This window comes from Apium graveolens, chromosome 7, assembly GCF_009905375.1.
Source record: "Apium graveolens cultivar Ventura chromosome 7, ASM990537v1, whole genome shotgun sequence".
Taxonomy (NCBI): Eukaryota; Viridiplantae; Streptophyta; class Magnoliopsida; order Apiales; family Apiaceae; genus Apium; species Apium graveolens.
In genome coordinates this window covers 15,722,308-15,744,628 of record NC_133653.1, presented here as the reverse complement: position 1 = coordinate 15,744,628, position 22,321 = coordinate 15,722,308, and the positions used below count along the sequence as shown (strand labels likewise).

At 35.6% G+C, this 22,321-nt stretch overlaps 2 protein-coding genes across 3 annotated transcripts; one reads left to right on the top strand and one right to left on the bottom strand.

The window, feature by feature from the left end:
- Positions 1–13,875: 13,875 nt before the first annotated feature.
- LOC141671872 (dau c 1 isoallergen Dau c 1.0301-like) lies at positions 13,876–14,588 on the top strand. Its single transcript, XM_074478294.1, has 2 exons — positions 13,876–14,056; positions 14,305–14,588. Exons 1-2 carry the CDS (start codon positions 13,876–13,878, stop codon positions 14,586–14,588), a joined length of 465 nt encoding a protein of 154 aa, XP_074334395.1.
- A 1,502-nt stretch (positions 14,589–16,090) lies between these two features.
- LOC141671871 (uncharacterized) lies at positions 16,091–20,057 on the bottom strand. 2 transcript variants are annotated; one of them, XM_074478292.1, is made up of 6 exons: positions 19,768–20,057; positions 19,015–19,237; positions 18,422–18,902; positions 17,174–17,726; positions 16,932–17,012; positions 16,091–16,520 (listed from the first exon to the last, which is right to left on the bottom strand). In XM_074478292.1, exons 1-6 carry the CDS (start codon positions 19,918–19,920, stop codon positions 16,467–16,469), a joined length of 1,545 nt encoding a protein of 514 aa, XP_074334393.1. In that variant the 5' UTR covers positions 19,921–20,057; the 3' UTR covers positions 16,091–16,466. The 2 variants fall into 2 exon arrangements, with proteins under 2 accessions (XP_074334393.1, XP_074334394.1); XM_074478293.1 differs by having other exon boundaries at positions 18,422–18,875.
- Between the last annotated feature and the right edge of the window lie 2,264 nt (positions 20,058–22,321).

The window sequence follows — 22,321 nt, the reverse complement described above, 5'->3', positions numbered from 1 at the left end:
CGCAAGGAAATGTCTTCACAGACATTAGAAGGAAACTTTGATCTTTATGCTAAATTCTTTGGATCATTGTTTACCTTTCCAGAGTTCAAATCTGGAACCCTCAAAGGGAAACTAGCAACTTGTAGATTATGAATCAGATTCATCTGACGAGTTTAACAAGGATGGGGATTTGCGAACTCCCATTGCACCACCTGTAACCTCCTTAAGGATGGCTAAGGTGATTTTCCTTGCAGGTACAGCTGGAGTTTGGAGCTATGAGAGGAGTGATACACTTGTGAGAATGAGTGTAAACATGAGTGGAGAGAAGAGTGAAACACTTGTGAGGTACACGAAACAGAATCACACACTCACAATGAGGAAGAAAGACAGAAACACCATATCCCATTCCCTATCCCTAAACATGGTTCTTGATACTTCGGGTCTCGATTATGTTTATGATTGGAACTTAACTCTTAGGAACCTAACATTTACAGATTGGATTAGAATACTTCGGGACCTTTGGGAGCTCACAATTGGTAACACTTGGTGATCTCACATTTGGGAGGTATAAGGAGTTGGGAAGATTGGTGAACATGATGATCAACAGTGAAGTCATTCTTATAGCATTTAAAGGGACATGGTTAATCAGACTATGACTTGTTATTTCTTTTCCACCCAAGTAACATACGAGAACTCCTTCAGACGACTGCATAAATTCCTTCTCTAAGGGGGAGATAAAAGCTTATATAATAGTTTGGAGGATTCCTCAACTAAGGGGGAGAAATAGCAGGAAGGAAGAAAAAGGTAAAGCATATGTACACTACACCATACCATTGTTGTTTGTAACTACGGATCCTATTGTACGGGAGAGGTGGTAAACACAAGGTGATTTCCTGGTAATCAGAAGAAGTGGTTTGGTTCATCACTATTCTTCATAAGGGGAGAAGCTGTTTTCCAAAAGGGGAATACCATTAGTTCTTATCTGCGGATCCTATTGTACGGGAGAGGTGGTAGATGAAGGTGATCTCCTTTAAGCAGTTGATTCTCATAGGGGGAGAAGCAAGAGAGATATGCGCTTCTCAATAGGAAATGTGGTTGTACAAAAGAAGTTGCTGATGATTACTTCAAGACTGAGAAGTATTATCTGGCAGAGATTTGAAGAACCAAGGAAATGAAGATGAAACTACTTCAAGCTAGAGGAACAAGCATCTTTCATTTCAGTTACTCAAGAAATCTGGAAATGCGGTATTTGATCCAGAAAACTAGTAGCATTATTTACAAGTCCTGGTACATTAATTTTTCTAATTGTTAGTTGGGTTATCCTCTCTATTTAATTTGTTTGTTAAGTTTAACAATCAAATAGGGGAGATTGTTGGTGAGACTACGTAGCTGTATGAACAGTTACGTGATAACTCAACACGATAATAACACTAGAACAGGACAGGTTAATAATACTACGTCTACACAAGAAATCAGGAAGAATGAAGACAAGGCAAATACGAAGAATCAGAAGACTAGAAGAAAGCCTGAAGTCTGTCTACAGGTCACTGAAAGAAGTTCATTAATATGATCATGCCTCAGTGAAGAATAAAGGTTAAAGACTTTCAGGGTTTCAGAAATGTTGAAGATTCAGTATACAAGTGCTACCGGAAGATTTCAGTGTATTGGCATTGATTGAAGATAGACTGTGTTCGAAGCATATGAATCTGAAAAATTGAAGACAGGGTATAGACAGAGGTTAATGAAGACGTTATCTAAAGTACCAGAAAGGATTCCAGTGAAAGTACAGTTGTTTATTGACAGTCAGTGTCTGAAGCAATAAAGTGAGGCAAGCTTAACAATGTAATCAAGGCTATAATACGAAGACCTGAATCGGGGTTAGTCGTCTGTGAACCAGACTAGTTGCACTAGGCGTCAACAGCTCGTGAAAGGAATCTGGGTATTATTTATAGAAGGATTGTTAAGTTGAGGAACGTACTGAACGTTTATATGTTGAAGTACGAGAAGAGGTGTGCGGGGTATACAGCTAAACATCTCAGGGGACTGGCGAAGCTCAAAGTTTAATTGTTAATTTAAATAAATTATTTAATGGACTTTAATATAATTTATTTAATAAACTTAAAATGATTTATCTTATAAACTTTAAGTAAGTTTATTTTATAAATCTAAATTAGTTTATTTATATAAGTTATATTTAAGTTTATTTTATAAATTAATTTAATTACAAATTAAACTTAAAAAGAAAAGAAACAAAAAAAAGAAAAGAGAAAAAGAAAACAAAACAAAAAGAGAAAGAAAGAAAAGAAAAGGAAAAACAAAACAAAAAGAAAAGAAAAGAAAAAGAAAAAGAAAAAAGAAAAAAGAAAAAAGAAAAAGAAAACAAATCAAAATAAAAGAAAAAAGTCACAAACGTGTACATGTGGTTTTGTTTGTCTTGCCTTTGATTTGGTTTAGTATATAAATGTATACTGGTAGCCCATGTGGTCGTCACAGGGGAGTTAGTTTATTTTTACTCTTGATTGTTGTACTAGTATTAGTACATTGTCGCCACACAACAAAGCTCCTCTCTCTCCTGGATTCCCTTGGTCACCATAGAGGTCCTGCTGCCACAGAAGGACTTGTCGCCACACAGCTCTCCTCAATTCTCAGCCACACATTATTGGATAAAAGACTACACTTTGCAGCAGAAGAGATTCAACAATTAATTCTGAAATATTTTCTGTTCATCTTCTCTCCCAAAAAGAGAAGTGAAATGGAAGCATTGATTTACAGAGAAGCTCAAGCTATTTGTATATCCGTTTAACTTCTCACCGGAGTAATGTTATAATGCCCGATTTAATTCTTGTATATTCTTAGGGGCATTATAATCGTTACCCGGTAATTAAATCCCAGTACAAACAAAAGCTAGATTATTGTATAGGATTTAATTTGTAAATCTTTGTAGTAGCTAGGAACTTTATTGTTCATAGATTGTAGCCGGTTAATTTATTTACCGGAGTGTAGCAACACCCTCGAGGATTTATATATGAATATATATTTCCCCGAATATCTTGTGTTCCTTGTTTTTATCGTTCCAAACACTATTCCTCTCAAGAACACGAAACCACTAACCGAGCACTAAATATTTTATCCGCTAAAGATTCGAAAGAATTTTTAATTTATTGATTACCGTATTCAACCCCCCCCCCCACGATAATTCGGGACCTAACAAACACTCCATCATGGATGTTTAGCAAAGAATGCAGTGAGCATCACTTCAAATCAACTTTATTCCACATAATCCATCATACTCAGACAACTCTTCAAGCTACTACAGATGCCAACACCAAGAGTCTTCTCCAAGCACACCTTGAGTCTCTTCACTTGCACAAAATCCAATTTCTCAAGCAAAATTATGATGTATTTGAGATCAAGACAGAAATTGGACAAGTCAAGAAGGACATCAATGAAAAATTGGAATATCTTCTTCCTGACACTACAATTAGAGATGTAAAAAGGCAACTCAGGAAAGATTATAATCTCAGTAGCAAGGTTGATTCTTTGGACACAAGGCTGAAAGTCCTGGAAACTTCTATCACCAAGATCCAACTCCATCAAGCTCAACAGACACTGCTTCTTCAAAAATTGGTGGCTACACAAACCTCAAACTCTGCTCAACTTAATGCTAACAAAAAGGGGGAGAAAGATTCTATCATTCCAGTTAGTCAGGGGGAGTCAAGTAGTGAGGGGGAGAAAGTGTTCAACATTAATGTCAGCAAGGTAATAGTTCCAGCAATGACCCTCACAAAGCCATCAATGCTAGACAATATTTACTTGATCAAGATAGGAACATCTGAATTGAAGTTGAAAGAAAAATGGAAGAAGCTTGATGAGAAATTTGAGAAGAATTTTGGTCCAATTGAGAAGCAAGACAAAGCTGTGAAATAATTCTCTCATTTCTCTCAATTAAGACCAATTTCAGCCAATGACATGAGCTTAGGGAACATGGAAAGGGGTCAACCCTCAGCAATAAAATCTCTAAAGACCAATGTGATTTTCCAGCCAAAGAGAAACTATCCAAAAAAATCAGACAAAAATCCATTAGACCTAATCTATGAAACTCCCAAGCCTAATGAGAAGAAGCTGCTTGGTTGATTAATTGTCTATCTCAAAGATCCCAGAGTCTCAGTCTTAAAGAAAAGAATTGTTAAAATCTATAGGAATGGAAAAATGATCTGTGTGGTGGCTGGACATCCACAGTTTGTAGAAGCTAAGAAAGAAGAAAAGGTGAGGCTCAAACAACAACAAAGGTAAGCTGCCTTAGATGCTAAGAACCAAGCTAAGAAACCTGCAATCACAGAATCTGTAATGCCTACTGTGACAGATGAGACTCTGATTGAAGAAAATCAAGAAGAACCAAAGTAGACAAAGAAACCAAGATACAAATGCAGATCAAAAAGGAAGCTGGATTTTAATGAAGATAAGGAAGAATTCATGCCTACCCAATCTACTACTTCAAGTAAACCAGCCATGCCCACAATGGAGCAGGCTGAATTCAAGGTTTATTCTTACACAAACTTTTATGTTGAACCCATAATTCCCAAGGATGAACCCATAGATTGGGAAAGTCTGCCACTCCCTGATCTAAACATTCCAATCCAAACCAAACCCGGGAAAACAAAGAAAAGAGCAATCAAAAAGTCCAAGCCTGTCAAACTTCAATCCAAAGCCTTAGCTCAACCCAAACCAACTGTCAACAGGGGAGATCAACTCTTCATTTGTGACATCAAGGAATTTTCAGACATAGATCTCTATTTGGATGAGCTAGAAGAAGTTAGAGCTATTGATGCTTATAAGCATCTTCCAGAGAGATTGGTCTATAGGTATAAGGGTGGAAAAGAGCTAACTTGGCCTCTTCACAGAATTCTCAATGAAGGTTATTCTATCCTGGTAAAGATTTTCTCCTCAATAAAGAAGAACTTTGGGTTCAATATTGTTGCCAAAAAGTTGGTGCTAAATAATATTGAGGAGATAATGAACAACAAAAGAAACCCAAATGCACACCCAAGAGTCTTAACAATTCCATACATAGGAAATAGAATGCATTTGAGGCCTTACTGGTTGATGGAGTTCAAGGATAGAAATACATCAGAAGATTCTTCAGATTAGAAGATCAGCTAAAAATTTCAAGAAATGAAACTCTCTTGGAGATGCAAAAGATGCTGGATCAGACTAATGGAGATGAAGCTGAATTTTTACAAACAACTTCAATACCAGATTGAAGAAAATAATGAAAAATTGGGAAAGAAGTTCATACAGTCAAGGAAATAGGTTAAATCTGCTCAGTCTAGAGGAGCACCTTGAAAATGGCTTGTGAGATTCTTTGTAAACCTTCCTCTACATAATTTTTAATAAATTTGCAGCACTTGTTAATTTTATCTGCTGGAAATCAGTCTGTATTCATAGGGTGTTTTGTTATTATCAAGTTTCTCTTAATTTATGCCTACAATTCCAGTAGACATAAATTGGGGAAGATTGTTAGAAATATATTGTGTATTTGATGATAAGTTAAACAAAACACCTTAGTAGACTTAACTTAGTGTTTTTGTAGTTTTCAACGGATAATCACTTTAACATCCGTTAAAAGGGTAGCTTATGTATTAATAAGTTTAGTAGCACATTTCTGCATATTGTAATGCCTTAGAGAACTAGATGTTGTAGAATATTCTAAGTCATGCTGACTACTAGATTGATATGCAAGATAGGTTGGATAATTATAAATATTAGATGCCTTGTAATCTTGTATAAGTGAAATAGAGTTAACTACTATAAAGATACTCTCAATGGATGTTCCACAAGGTTTCAACGGATGATCAACTAGAGTTTCAACGGATGATCAACTAGAGTTTCAACGGATGTTCAACCATGCTCTAAACGGATCATCCAACAAAGTCTCAATGGATGATCCCACAGAGTTTTAACGGATGATCAAATTTAAAAGCAGTTGATAGTGACTTGACAGTCACATGCGTTGATTGTATGTAAATAGAATGTGGCAGCCTATTTACAGGTTTTAGAGAATAACAAAGCATTTCCATTTTCATGCTAAACTGAAGATATTCAAAGATGCTGGATATAAAAATGAAGAAACATGTAATTAGACTAAGAAACATTTTGTCTTATTTTTTTGTCTTTTTATCATGTAACTTGGTGATATATAAACCAAGTGTAGCAAGTAGAATGATATCGAAGTTAGTAAGCAATTACCAGAGAAATAGATAAATCTATATATGTAAAGAATTTTTTATGTTCTTTGTAAGTTCAACTTGTAAGCAGCTGTGTGCAAATCTTATATCACAGAGTTTTCAAATTTATATAAATCCCTGATGAAAAGCTCGATCCACCAGAAAATTTTTAAATACTTGTATTTGATTACTTTGTGCTTGATTTCTTCAATACTTTCATTCCACACTTTAGCTAAATCAAACACAGTTATATATTCAAGGTAGAACAGTTCTTAAAAATTCAAAAAGTAGCCAAAATTACATTCACCCCCCCCCCTTCTGTAATTCATTGTTAGATTGTTTGGGAATAACAAGCATCCACTATCAATGATCCACATGAATTTATTCTGTTTCTACTGCAGACATTGAGGTTTAAGTTTTTTTAGCTACCCAAGCAGTGTTGGACACATTCTTCTTCTTGACAAAATTAGAAGGAGTAGAACTTGAACAATCAAAAGAGACAGCTTTCTTTGTTTAACATTTCCTTCTTTAATCACAGATCTAAAGTTAACTTCTTTTAGATCTTTTCTTAACTTATGATAGCTAGTCATAATTTTTATATTGTATGGAATGCAATCAAACTTATTAGAGAAAGAGTAGGGGTCATCAGCTTCAGCTTCACTGTACTTGCAAGCCCCATACTTAGGCCATGAGAGCATAATTTCCATATTCTTCGCCATCATCTTCATCATCTGTGTCATCCCAACTCTTTCCTTTAGTAATATAAGCTTTTCTTTGATGCTTCTTCAAAAGTGCTTCATACTTAGCTTCAAGCTCCTGATATGCCTTATCTTTCTTCACCTTCTTTGGCTTTCTGCATTATGTGGCAAAGTGACCAAGTTTATCATAGTTATAGCACCTAATCTTAGATTTGTCCACAGATCCTAATTTATAGTGATAAATAACTTAATGTAAAGACACAAGCAATTATCAAAACTCACTTGATTTATATTTATATCAAATTTATTGTTCACAAATACGTGTTCTTGAATAACAAGAACTCAGCTACTTCTCTTGAGAAAATACAAGATTTCTATATCTATTTTTGTTACTTCTAAACAAAGGACCCGTGACATGTTTTATAGATTAACATGCACAACTTACAAATATTACACTCAAATGGACTAAAATATTTTCTAAAGTCTATTTGTCTGTTTTCATTTTAAGAGCAACATATATGCATGTAATCTTCCAAGTTTGTGACCCTCCTTTGTCCAGTTCATCTTGGCCCTTGATCTTGCACTCTTCAAGCTGAATTTGTAGACTTTCCATTTTAGTGACAAAATGGTTTGTTGATTGATAATCTTGAATCTTCAAGTTGGTTGTATTCTGTAACTTTGAGCTGTTATCGGGATCTTCCATACTGTGTAGAGATGTCCTTATTGAGATGTACAAAGGCTTATCGAGATATCCATTTCTCTACATGTATAAGTGACTTGTCAACATCTTCAATTCTCTACATGTATTAAACTTGTCGATATTTCCACTTCTCTACATAAGGAAATGACTTGTCAATTTTTCCACTTCTCTACATGTGTAAAATGACTTGTCGGGATCTCTACTTCTCTACATGCCTTAGACTTCTCTATAAGCAAATTTACTTCTCTACAGGTATAGTGACTTCTCTATAGGCACAATTGACTTCTCGATATGACTTCATTGCACTTCTCAATCAGTGACTTGTCGATATGTGACTTGAACATTTTTCCACAGACAACTTTATTTAAACCCAAACTTCTTCACTTTTCTCTGAGGCATGATCAGGCTTGATCTTCTTTTAGAGTTTATTCCTTAGGTTGATGGATGTTCATAGAAAAATCTCCCAGTCCAATCTCCTTAACATTTTTACAGACTTAAGAAATATAACTACAAAATACAAAAATTATCATACAACTAAATCTTAGGGGTGTCAAAATGACTTAGTCTAATGTAGAGGTATGTCTTGCACAACATAAATTAAAAAAAATATTAAGCTCTGATAACAAAAAAGTTCAAACATATACTTCTAAATATTTGTTTAAGAACAAAAATTTATTTTTAACGAAATTCTATACATATTTCTTGAATCTTACTGTAACCAAATATAAGTTATGAACTTTTGTATTTTAGATAATATAGTTATATTTTTTTAAATTAATATACTAATTATTTATATTTTTGTGGTTATTTTTAATTTAAATAAAAATTATTAGTATATAAATTTTATAAAATCTAGATATATTATCTTAAATACTACAATTCATAACTTTACATTTGGTTGCAGTCGCATTCAATAAATATGTATAAAACTCAATAAAAATAAGTTTTAGTTCCTAAGCATATATTTAGAAGTATATGTTTAATATTTAGTTGGACTTCAATGATTCACATTATATCCTATTCAGTTAGATGACAAAATTTATATATGAACTTTAGTTGAGTGATCACTTTATTATTCAACCGGTTCTTGTTACAATACAGGATTCCAACTCGTGAAGAGTTTCACTCCGAAATTTTATTCTATAGCTTCATCTCCATTTAACCTGAAGTGTACACTGATGGAGTTCTTATAAACAACCCCAAGATTGAGGAAAGCAGCCACAAGTTTCTGTTGCTCTTGCTACATAAGCTGTTTTAGTATAAAATCGTCACGAGTATTCTATCGGGTCTTTAAGAAAAAGGGTTAGATCATCATTAAGGAAGAAGGAGGACAAGCTCCGGAGAACGAGTCTCCGGAATCCAGAGCGCGCTACACACAGGGTTAGCCTTGTATGACGGTCATCAACGATGACCATCAACGTCGAGAAATTACGACGATGATTCTTGAAGTTTTACACAAAGGATCATGATGATCATCACAACGGAGATCTACCACGGTCACGACAAGAAAGGCTACGATGGTCCCGACGACAAAATTTTTACGATGGTCGCTACGATGACGACAAAGAGTAAGTATTGGTAAAGAAATTCATTGAGGGTGTTTTAAAGCTAAGGAAGAATAAATATAACTGTCAAAAAGAGAATAATAATCTGAGCTCCGGAGAAGCGTCGCTGGACCCCTTAGGCGCGCCCCGTGCTATGTAGCCGCACGGGGTGGCCGCTCCACAATGCGAAATGGATAACTATAGTAGATTAACAAGAAGGTTGCTCCCACAACTTAAAAAGGAAATGAATTAAACATAGGTATCATACAAGTGAAGAGGAGGAACCCTGGAGAAGCTCCACCACACATTGGGTGTGCATTAAGAGTCTGGAGGGCTCTAAACCTCCCATGGCACTGGAGTAAGAAAATGGGTCCCTGGGAGCCCGTTTTCCCAAAAAATGTATTGAAGGCGTCGTTTTGTAGTCTTGCAAGTTATCCTCATAGGGGAACAGTCGTTAACACGTAGTGTGCGCTTTGGGAGCCATGTATTAGTATTTGACGAGTTGTCCTCGTCGGGAGATTTGGGGTTATCTCAAACTTTGCACTTGTACGTTGGGAATCACTTGTCATGTAGTCTAGTGGGTTATACTCATCGGGGGCAAGGACGCGCTTGAGAATTTGTGGTATGTCATGGCTATACTTATGATTACGATCGATGAAGATAGCAGTAGCGGAAGGATATCCACCGGCCAGTGAGTTTCCTTATCCATGAAGTTTTGAAGTTGTCACCAAGACTTGGGCCTTTGTGACTAGACCACATCGTCGGGCACTCCTAAAGCAAATAAATGTTCAAGTTATAATAGAAAGTTGGTTTGGAAACTCCTATTAGGCCATGGAATGGGAAGGTCCGTCTAGGTTTTTTGTTCCCCAAGGACTACGTCTGGCTTGATCTTCTATAAAAAGAATTACGATGGAACATTTTGAGGGTATATGTTTGAGAGATCTGAGAAGGAAAACATAAACCCTAGCAGTCCCAGCCATTTCTTAAGCACAAATCAATGCATACCAGTGATTTCTCCGATCACCGACCACCGCTGTAATTCTTGATTCTGGCCGCGAACCATAAATTTTTGTTAACCAAATTCCGTTGTTAAAAAATTGGCTCTAGAATGAGGGGCTTGGATCAAATCGAATCTTAGGAGCAAAAAATGTACAACGATAGTGAAAACTCTCGCAACAACGAGTACAACTCTGATGAAGATGGCCGCTACAAGCAACATGAAGATGGCCGCTACAAGCAACATGAAGATGGACGCTATGAAGAACATGAAGATGGACACTATGAAGAACACGATACTCCATTAGTCAGCGGAGCGCCTACGGTGCTCATTGGCAACCCGATATGATGAAACAACTCTATCGCATGGGTGATGTGCTAAATCGCTTCGAAGAAATATTGAGATCTATTGAAGAAAGCGGGAAGATGAGAGGCGAACAACACTCTTACAAGTATCATTCTAGGAAAGATTCTACTCATGAAAAATCTAAGAAAAAATATGAATAACAAAACAAAGAAGACTGTGTAACTCGCGACTAACGTTTTCAGGGGTAACACCCCGTCGCTTGCAATACATGGAAGATGTTCTGATTGTAGAAATCCTAGATGAAGAACAAAAGTACCAACTGGAGCCAAATCAAGAGCGAAAGATAGTCCCACATGCACATCACTCAGGACGTACTGATAGCGAGATCAGTTACGATGATCTGGATATTGAGAAGCAACAAAAGTGGCTATCTCGTTTGAAGGAGCGCCTTGGCATTCAATTAAGCGATGAAGATATGGAGACGCTAATTCTGGAGACGCAAAAGAATGGAGATCAATAGGAAATAAGATTTCATGGGCGTACGGCTACACCCGTCACAAGGGAAGAAAGACCTCACGGAAGTGAATGCCCTCCTCCGATGCAAAGCCAAAAAAGCTTTCAGTATAGGAGAAAAGTAAAAGAACCTGAAGATGTTGGCCGCGGGAGCAATAGCCAGGGAAGTAGAGGTAATACTCAGGGCGGCTCATATCGAAAATAATAGAGGGGTAGAGATATACACACCCCTATAGCCAATAGTGAAAGGAAGCCACAAGAGGAATATCAAGGGTCAAAAATTGGCAAAGGATCAATGCTCAAAATTCTACACAGCCAGAATCACAAGTAGTGATACCGCCGCAGCCGCTTCCACCGGTAAAGAGCCAAGCAGCTGTCTAACCTAGCCTCCTCCGTCCCTCGGGACCAACAAGGGGCAGTACAGGAATATTCACCTGTTGTCTTTTCATTATTGGTATTATTGTATGGAAAAAAACTAACAATAGTTAGTTATACTAACTATAACTAACTCAAAATGAAATACATGTAATGGAAATTGGATTTCAGTCTATGAATATTGAAAGGAGACATATCTTGCAGTAACCAAAGGAAACTAGAATATAAATTTCGATCAAAAAAATTCATATTTTTGACTAAACAGTTGTGAATGACTTGAGAATTTCAAGTCAAGGGTATATACTTATTACTTCTGGATCTGGTGTGTCATCAATGGGTGGCGCTTGGCGGTATTCTCACGTGGTCAGTTGATCGAGATTTGGGTGGAATATTCCATACAAGAGTGTTGCACCACCGTAACTGCAAGGGATTGTGCCTCAAACACAAGTTGTTGTGCCTCCGCAGCCGCAAGTTGCGGTACAAACTCAAACTCGGGTGGCAGCAACACATGTGATCTTGCCGCAACCTAATATTCGACTTGAGAAAGCTATCGTCGCGCTAGGAAGGTGGGAAGGTCATGACATCTGCACAAAGTACGTCGTCATTCACTTCAGTGGTTAAAGAGGCATCTTTACCCGGAGAATATAAGAATGCCACATATGACTTGCGCTTTCATTGAAATTCTGATCCGGTAGAACTCTCGAGAAGGTTTAACATTGAGATGGACGTTTACCAGGTGCAAGATTTGGCGAGAAGTAGGTTATTGAAGGCAACCTTTAGAGATAGCGCTTAACATTGGTTTCAAAAGTTTGGATCGAAAGTAATCTCATCATGGTAATAAATGAAGGTGATGTTCCTAACTCAATTACAATGTGCAGTCATGTACACCCTACCGGTAACGGTGTTAGCGAATGTAAGACAAAGAGAATGAGAGACTTTGCAAGATTATTTCAAGAGATTCAATGTTGAAACATCAGGCGTAAGAGGTGTCACGGATGAGATTCTAACAATTTGTTGATTTACGGTTTGCGCGTAGGAACGAATTTCTGAAAACACATTTAAGGAAAGAGTACCGACACCCTCGGAGCGTTATATAAAAAAGCAGAGTCCTTTAAATTTGTTGAAGAATGGTTTATTGACAACGAGAAAGAGGAATCTCGTCGAACTGCAAAGGCGAAGAATGGGAAAAGGAGAGATATATTTCATAGTCCTAACTATCACAGAGAGAGAGAGAGAGAGAGAGAGAGAGAGAGAGAGAGTGATGTTCATCAAGTTGAAGGGAGTGCAGCCCCCTGAATTATTATGAAAAAAAATCCACCGCTTACACCCCTTTGGCAGCGTCTATCGAGCATATTTATGAAGTTAATAAGAGAAAATGCATATTCTGAAGACCAACTCATCCGATCGCATGGCAAACTAATGATAATAAGAAGTATGGCGAGTATCATGAATCTGTCGGACACAATATTTATGAGTGCAGACACCTGAAGGATGAAATAGAAGAGCTCATCAAGAAAGAACATCTTGCAGATTGGATTGTCAAAGAAGTAAGGAAGTATCGAGGTGAATGCCCTACCAATCGGGAAGGCGTAGGGCGCGCCCGAGAAAGAGAATGAAAAGGAGAAAGTCGATGACGTCAAGTTTGTGAAGTCGGGAAGCATTCATGCTATTTTTGGAGGACCTCATTATGCGGGAGACACAAATGGAGTAATGAATCAATATGCTAGAGAAGCCCGAAGACTTATACTCACGGACGTTAATCGTCTTGAGGAAAGATCTTCCTGTTAAGGTCTAACGGTCCAGATTGGAAATGAAATCAGGTCGAACCGTAATATAACGGTTTTTATTGATCATACCAAAACTTTAATCAAGTCGAACTATAAAAAAATCGGAAAAAGCGATTGGATCCGATCCCATTTAATCGGTTTGACTTTTTTTTCTCAACCCCACATGTCACCACGTGACGAGAGCTAGAATCATACGTCAGCTTCTTGATCGGTTATTTCGGTTAATATTTTTGTTGACCAAATACAAAATTAGAAGTTAGGTAAAAGATCTTGTAACAGAGTGTATGATAGTATGAGTAAATTGTTTTCGTTTGTTTTTCATTTCTGAAATATTTTTTTAAAAAAAATAAATTAAAGTAAGTTTATTTTGCTAATTTGCTGCTGGTAGATTGTATAAAATATTTATAATATTCGGTGTTTGTAGATGACTAAATTAAACCCATGCTGGTCAATGCTTTCTAGAACTGGATTAGAAAAATTAACGTGAACCACAATGACTTGCCCACACTAGTAGCCCGTAGCTATTCGAATTATCTTGCAAGATTTCATGATTATTTGAGAATATTAAAATAAACATGCAGTATTGTAACATATAATTTAATATCACAACAATCAGGTACCAGGACTATAAATAGCTGCTCTGAGTTGTTTATAATCATCGTATCAACCTCACAGCACAATTCCTGAGTTCCTTAATTCTCAACTTTCTATTTCTTTGCTCTCATCTTCAGCTTTCACTTTGTAGAATTATCATGGGTCTCCAGAAGCACGAACAAGAGATTACTACCTCCGTCTCTGCAGAGAAAATATTCAATGCCTTAGTCCTTGACATCTATAACATTCTCCCCAAGGCTGCTCCAGGAGCTTTTAAGAATGTCGAAATTAATGGTGATGGTGGAGTTGGAACCATCAAGCACATCACTCTTCCTGACGGTTAGTTTTGAAATTCAAAGGCACAATCTATTTATTCGATATTCTAACTGATAAAACAAATGGGACAGTCTATTTTGTAAATGGGACAAACCCATATGTATTAACAAGGTTCTCGCTTGCCAACTACGTTTTTATTTAGTGTATGACAGCTTAGCTGTTTGTGCTAATTGTTTCTTTAAACAACATGATCAGTATATTAAACCTAAAATTATCGAACTAAATTTTTTTATACCTATATGAATATCCAGGTAGCCCAATCACGACAATGACCCTGAGAACTGATGGGCTTGACAAGAAGGCATTTACACACGAGGTCAGCATCATTGATGGAGATATTCTGTTGGGATTTATAGATAAAATTGAAAATCATCTTGTCGTTGTGCCAACTGCTGACGGGGGCAGCACTACCAAGACCACATCCATATTCCACACCAAAGGCGATGCTGTCGTCCCAGAAGAGAACATTAAGTATGCTGTTGAACGAAACACATTGCTATTCAGGGCTGTTGAGGCCTACCTTATTGCAAATTAATTATGCCTTAATGTGTGAGTGTGTGTGATTTGTTTACGCCTCTGGTGTGTGATTCGTAGTACTTGCATGTGTCTTTGAACGCGTGATTAATATTTCTGGGATTTCTTATGTTTACTGACAAATAAAGGGTCTCAATTATGAGATGTGTGTTCTGGTATCATATCTAAGTCTACCTTGATGTAAAAGATGTTTCACCAAATGTTTGGTAAAATACAGTTCTTTTAATCACATTAATCTTTTTTACTTCTGTTTTCTGTTGGGCTAGCTGATAGTAGTAGTTATTCTATGTGGCGCTTTTTTAGCTCTAAACTTGGTCAAGTTTTTACCATTTCAATAATTCGGCGTCATTTGTTTGCTCGAAGAGAAATGAAATACCTAAGCTGTGTGATTTTGTTAAAAAGAAGTAATTTGAATTGATTAAAACTTCTGTGCTAGTCACTTCGATCTACTACTCACTCGGGGGTTGAGGTAGGTAACCAAGTGCTCATCCTAATCCAGCAACCAATGTTTAGTGAAGAACTCCATGGATCATAGTGTTGCCTTCCATGCGCGTTTCCGACCTAAAATCCAGCAACACACCCCTTGCAAAGGAACACCGGAAGTGCAGACAACCTGCAGAGAAACGTAAATTACCTATAAAAAATGTAACAATAAAATCTAGAAAAAATGAGTAGAAGGTACCATTTGGTACTGATAAATCAGATACCATTTGGCTAAACACACGTTACAAACTGAGTACCAGATATCTGTGTGACAGGATTCGCAGCAATTATTCTGCAAGTAGCAGAATCTACGGCAAGAACTATAGCAGTTGCCTGCAAGTAGCAGAATCTAGATCTGCAATTCTTCTGCTTTGATTCATCGAGAATTCGAAAGCATGTCCAACGTATCAATCTCTTCATACTGCAATCGACTGTGAATTCGCTTTAAACCTGCAAGCATGCCATCTCTTCCTTGGCAACCTACAAGATCTATAAAAGTGACCAAGTCTGGTTCTAGCCCTTCATCATGCATTTTCATGAAAATATTGAGTGCCTTATGACTTCTGCCTTATTGAGTTTGGTTCACACAAAGGTATCGGTCTGGAATCAGGAATCCGGTTTGAGAGAGCTGGGTTTGGAATTTCATACCTCGTGTCACCTGTTTAACCGGAATGAGAATCATACCCTTGCTGTTTGGTTTATAGCATCCTTAGGATTAAGAATAAAAAAAAGCAATTTTATCACTATGCAAAAGACCAGACCCTTTTCAAAGTCTTGGTTCATCCCAGTTCTGAGCTCCACCCAATTTCCTCAACAACACATTAAAATGAATTACATTCGGAACATATTCTTTTTTCATCTCACTTTGGACTCTGTTAACTGTCTCTTTCTCTTTATTTTAACTTTATACAAAGATGGGGTAACTTTGACTTTGCTTGAACAGAGAGCCCCTTAAAACTCCAATGATTAAAGTTTTCCTTTATGGGGATGTTGACATAACTTTTGTAATCACTACCAAGATTTTAAAATTTGAACCTAACATTTCTTTCATCATTATCAAAATAAATAAAAAGAAGAATATACAGGAAATGTGCAACAATATGCACAAAATTATCAAGGCAAACCAAAACTGCAGAAAAAAAATACATTAGAAGGATACAGAGAGACAATTAAAAAAATACTAATCATTTTCCGCCAGCTCCTGCAGTGGTCGGAAACATAGAAACCTGCTTCTTCTCCATTGCGGCGAGGCCACACCATTAGGTTTGCTCTTTCTGAGATGTGTTTGTACATTTGAAACCAATTTCGGTTTGGCCAGTACCAGGCTGTCAATTGGGAGACCGGGTTGAGCTGTTCTCCTTCGGGCTAATTGATTTCGAGAAAATAAAGAATAATACTATTCAGAATCACTTTCCATGCTCTCCATTCCTTTCAATCCCCTTCGCTTTGGCTACATCAGAAAGAAATTTTTTTAACATATATTCATAAATATGTATGGAAAAATATACTTATGATTTTCCTTATTTCTATGACGAAAATATGATTTATAAATATGAACTTTATATAGAGATTGTAACAAATAATTTATGGTGGGGCTACGCTTTAAAATGACAAGATATGGAATCACTTCTCTGTTAGGGAACAACTAGGGAAGAAAAATAAATATCTTTAATTTTTATATGAAAGCATTGGTATTGACTGCCATAATCTTCACTTAGCCTCACTAATAGTGTAGAATTTATAACATCAATGATAATAATAATTTAATTAATTTAGAAAAAAATATTACTTTAATTAAACAATATAATAATAAGAAACAACGGTTAGAGGTATGGGGTTGTTGGCTGGATTAGTGGATTACCTTTTTGGTGGTGCATTTCTTTTCCTTGACTTCATACCTAGCCTTGGTCACATCAACCAACCAAGTCCCAGGAAAACAATACTGCCAATATAATAAAACAAACAATACTAATACATAAAAAACTCATCCACACAAATATCAAAATAAATAAATATATAATCGAGGATAATAGAGAAAATCCAAAAATTCGAACACAACAAAAGTAAAATATTATAATTTATTTATTAAAAAATGAGCAATACCTGAAGCATTCTATCAACAGCCTTGGGCCTTTTCTTAGGTCTATGAGGAAGCTTTGTCCCCTTCATCAGAAGAAAATCCTCTTCTTTCTCCTTCCTTGTTAAAGGAATATGAACCCTTGGCCACTCATGTACCTCTCCACCACCATTCACAGCCACCCCAGCTACGCCTCCGGCAACGATTTTCATACTGCCAATATCCTCGTGATTATTATTAGTAGCAGTAGTGTTACTACAACCAGCTTCTTGAGGTAAAGCTGAACCAATATTATTCTGATGATGGTTCATACCGAACCCTACAACTTGTTCTTGATGCATCAACCCATTTAGTTTCTCATCACTTTTCAATGAAGCTGAGCCAGAAGAGCAAACTGCAGTTGTAGCACAAGTGCTTCCAATCTTTTTTTGATCGTTTTTTTCCACAACCTTTTGTGGTGACCTTTTCACAAGCTTGGATCTAGATGAAGAAGCTGCAGCAATAACTCCCTTGCTGCTACTACTACTTCTAGGTGGATGGGACCCACTTCCACCACCAGATCGATCTTCCAAGTTCCTCCTATATATATTCATGTGAAGAATTATAATCAAGAAATTACAAGGGTGTGGAAAAAGTGTGACTGCTTCAGATGGAATAATATAATTTATACACATCAAAATTGACCTTATATAAATAAAGAAAATAAAAGTTGCTAATGTAGAATAATAATGACTTATTTTTTGAAGCAATGCTATAGGACAAAAGTAGAATAAGCTGCAGCAACTGTGATTATTTAGATTGAAGCTGATGAGTTAGGGTTTGATTATCTTTACATAGGGGTAGAAAAGGTATATCACCCCCATGAAAAAGTTTTCTTCAAAACAGATCTATCTACCAGGGAAAGGGATTGAACAAAATATGATTTCTCTCCCAAGCCAAAAAAGGAATCATCATTATCAACATTTCCAAACCTATAGAATATTTTATGCGAATAATCTTGGAAATTAATGCAATCACTATTACCACTAGAACAAAAAATAAAGCACAAGGAAAACCCTACTAAAAAGGAAAAAAAAGAAATATATATAAATTGATATCACGTAATATTCCACCGCAAATAATTTTTAGTCGACAAAACATATAAATTAATAACACAAATCACAGGCTTGTAGTTTGTAAAGTAGAATAATTTGTTATTGACCGAAAATATATATCTACGAAAAAGTTTAAAAATATTTTGAATTTCAAAATAGTGAGAAAGATAACTTGCATACCTATTCACAAAAGAGGAATTATCTTTACTAGAAGACTTGTGACTTCCAACTTTGCCATTAGATGTGGGAGAATTTGCTGGTGCTGATGCTGTAATTGAAATTTTGTCAGGCAAAATAGAAGATGGTGGGGGCATTATATTTGTATTACTACAATTCTTGGTCTCTAATAGTCCTGCAGGGGTAGGCAAAGTAATTGATCTTCTTGGAACCTTCATCATGGCTTGTAACTGAGTTGATGAAGATGATGACGACTCATCGGCCATGCCATTACCACCGGTGGCAGCTCCAGCAGACCGGTTTTCGACAGACCTCGAAATTCTTGACCTTTTTCTATGACCCCATTGTAACAACATATCTCCACTACCACCACCCCCATTGTGAGGTGGAACCAAGTTGGAAACAGGAGCGACGAGGTTTGACTGCACCAACCATTCTGGCTGTGGAGGCTCTGAGTCTACAATAAAATGCCCAAATGAATATCCTAAAGGATGATAGAGAAGATATTAAGGCAGTGAATTATCTTAAATGTAGTAATTGATGAAATAAATATGCAATTGCAATTTAAAACAGTTAAAGAAGAAGTCTTCGTTTACCTCCAGTTCGATTCTGCACCCTTTCTACACCCTCAGATTCATTGTCCAGTTCACTCAGATACTCCTTAGCTTGAGCAATGCAACTGCGCAAATGATCTTTTTGAGAAGGTTCAGCCACAAGCTTTTCAGCTTCAAGAAACAGATGAAGCCCGGAAGTCCAAAATCCTTGTGCAGTGTATCTTGCTTTTAAAATCGTAGCAACCCGACATACAACGGTATAAAACTGCAGATTAAATCGCATAGACTAGATAGTCAGATAAAATCTCGTAACAGACAATTTCTGTAAAATCAACCACTTAGATCAACCCATCTTTAAACACGTTACTTCAACAATCCCATACCCTACAATCTTTGCTCAAAACTAGCCTACCAACTAGATCATATCCTCGAGATTGTATCGTATCCATAACATACTAATGACAATTCATGTCCAACAAGAGTAAAACACCCAAAGACTAAACCTTTATCAATCAACTAAACAAACCCACTTTAAAAATCATCCAACAGATCATAAACCAAAAACCAAACTAAATTACAAAGTGTTTTTACTTATTACCACTTAAAAATCAAATCTTTATCACATAAACCAAAAGGGCTTCTCTCTAATCACTCCAAATTGAGTCTACATTAAAAATCTTGAAACTTTTAGCTGCCCATCTAACAATTTTCACATTAACAAACCAAAACAATACATACATGATAAACAAATATACACACATGTAAAAACTCAAGAAACGAAAAGAAGGGTCATACCAAATTGCGGAGAGAAGTGGAAGCAGATGCATAAGAAAGAGCGAGAAGAGAAGAGATGGTAGAAACAGCTTCTTTAAACAATTGTTTCTTGGCCAATTGTTTTTGCAAATCTTGTAGTTTTTGCTTCATTTCATTGTCTTCAACACCTTCCATTTTTTAAAAGGTCTTTCTTGATTGATAAAAAAGTGATCTTGATGGTTTTTGTTGTGTATTTGTGGATTTTTGTTTTGGGTTTTTCAAAGAGTATTGGTGCGTGTATTTGTAATAGTACATGCTCAGCAAAATGACTTCACAGCAAAATGACCGAATCGAGGAAAATGAAATTTATATCTCAAATATAGTATATACCTTGAAATATTAAATTAAATAACCCGTTAACGTGATTTTTGTAATATTTTTTTTCTTTATATTGATCAATTTTGTGATTCATGTATTATTTTTGACATGTTATGTTCAAACCGCGGTGAAGATTATGAAATTATTTTTGACATGTGACATGTTATTTTTGTAATTCATGCATTAATGCACATTATGTTATTATGCAAGTGAAACGAAATTTTGTGTAATTTGTCTATTGTATAATTGCATAAAATTATTAGAATGTTATGTGAGATTATTATGATAATTAAATCATAAGTTTAGTGTAAAAGAAATACTTATCTCATTAAGCAGGCGAAATTAAATTGATTATTAATCTGCATGTAAATTACGACTCAGGCAAATTTTGATATATAGTAAATAATAGGATGTTTTAAAAGTAAAATTAGATTTGTTATTAAATTACATGTGGACAACAAATTGTTTTGATGATATTAAGTTGATTACGCGGAAGAATATTTCAATATATGAAAATTTATTATAACACATGATTGTCACAGTAAGTCGAAACGAGACGACTAGTCAAAACTAGTCGACTAATAAAATAATATATCATTATGAATATATAAACATATATATATATTGTAATTTAGGTTTTTAACCCCTAATAGATTTTATATTTTAGTATTCAGCGTCACCACCAGCCTTCCAGTAATATCAAGTTTATGTTTACTTATTATTACTTTTTTTTGCCACAACTTATGACTACTTAAGTAAATTGATATACATATACTTTGAGTATATGTATATATACTATGTAAGTATGTATATAACTACACATAATACATACATATACACAATTATACATAATATATATATATGATACATATATGTGTGTGAAAGAATAGAAAAGAAAGAAGAATATACTTATCACGTAGAAGAAGAAGATTATGACGAAGTCTAATTTTGTTGTTACTTGTAGTCACTATGATGTAATTAGGGCTCAATACAAGTGTGTTTGTGAGTTCAAAATTAAATTAGGCTAAGTGTTGACCGGGTTTTGACCAGGTTTGGTTCGAATTTAGCACTAGTCGAGGATCCCAAAGAATAGTGGACCCGACTAGTCGCCCAGTCTACCAGTCAGTCAAAAAGTCGGGCGAAATCTCAATTTTTCTCCGGTCAACTACCCATTCTTGAATGCTCGACTAGTCACGACTAGTCGTCGACTCGACTAGTACCGTGACAACCATGAACACAGATAAAAAAGGATAACATGAGGGAAGATCTCTATATTGATATAATCTAATAAATTCTATAAATACATAATTCTCTAAAATTGAGACAAGTACCGTAATCATCATATTTAATTATCGAGATGAAACCGAAGTCGGAAACATAACTGAATTCATAAGACGATAATGATGACGGTATATGAATCTGTATAATGTTCTTGATTATATCTTACTTAACCAAGTACTCGTTAGAGTTTATTAATAGCTCTCTCTGATGGGTAGAAGATAAGTCGTGTAACGTATTTGATATATCGGGATTATAACCCTTTTTATATACCGCCTAATTAAATCTTCCATTATAATTTAATTGGGCCTGATATTGGGTATTCACTTATTAGGTCCATGCAAAAAATTAAAATCTAATTGGGTTTCATATTTGATCATTCAATTTAACCCAATAAAATAAATAGCTAATATAATTGATATATTTATATGTAGCCCATAAAATAATAATTATTATTATTAAAATAATAATAACAATCTCCCACCTGGGCTTCATATGAATCCATAATCAATTATACAAATCTTTAGTGCGCAACTTTATGCTATTTTTCGTCCTTAGATTTTACCAAAAATAATTCGTTCAGTCTACTATATATGCGTGAGATTATGGCAGCATTCATCATAAACTTTACGTGACTTTGTGGTCACCACACAAATATATTCAACGACATGAATCAATGCATGAATAAGTGACATGAAAATTACAAATAATATAATTTATATAATGTCTATTTCCATTTAGTCCTTAGTCAATCTCCAATGAGATTGGTTTCATTTTTCTCGACTCGATGTTAAACCACAATAAGAAAATTTGAACAAAAGTAGAGTGACATTTAATAAAATAAAATTCCATCAACTGTATTCTGCAGAACATAAACAACTCAATGTTTATTACATAAAACACCAAAAATACAAACTCCTGCTAAATTAAAGTATCAAAT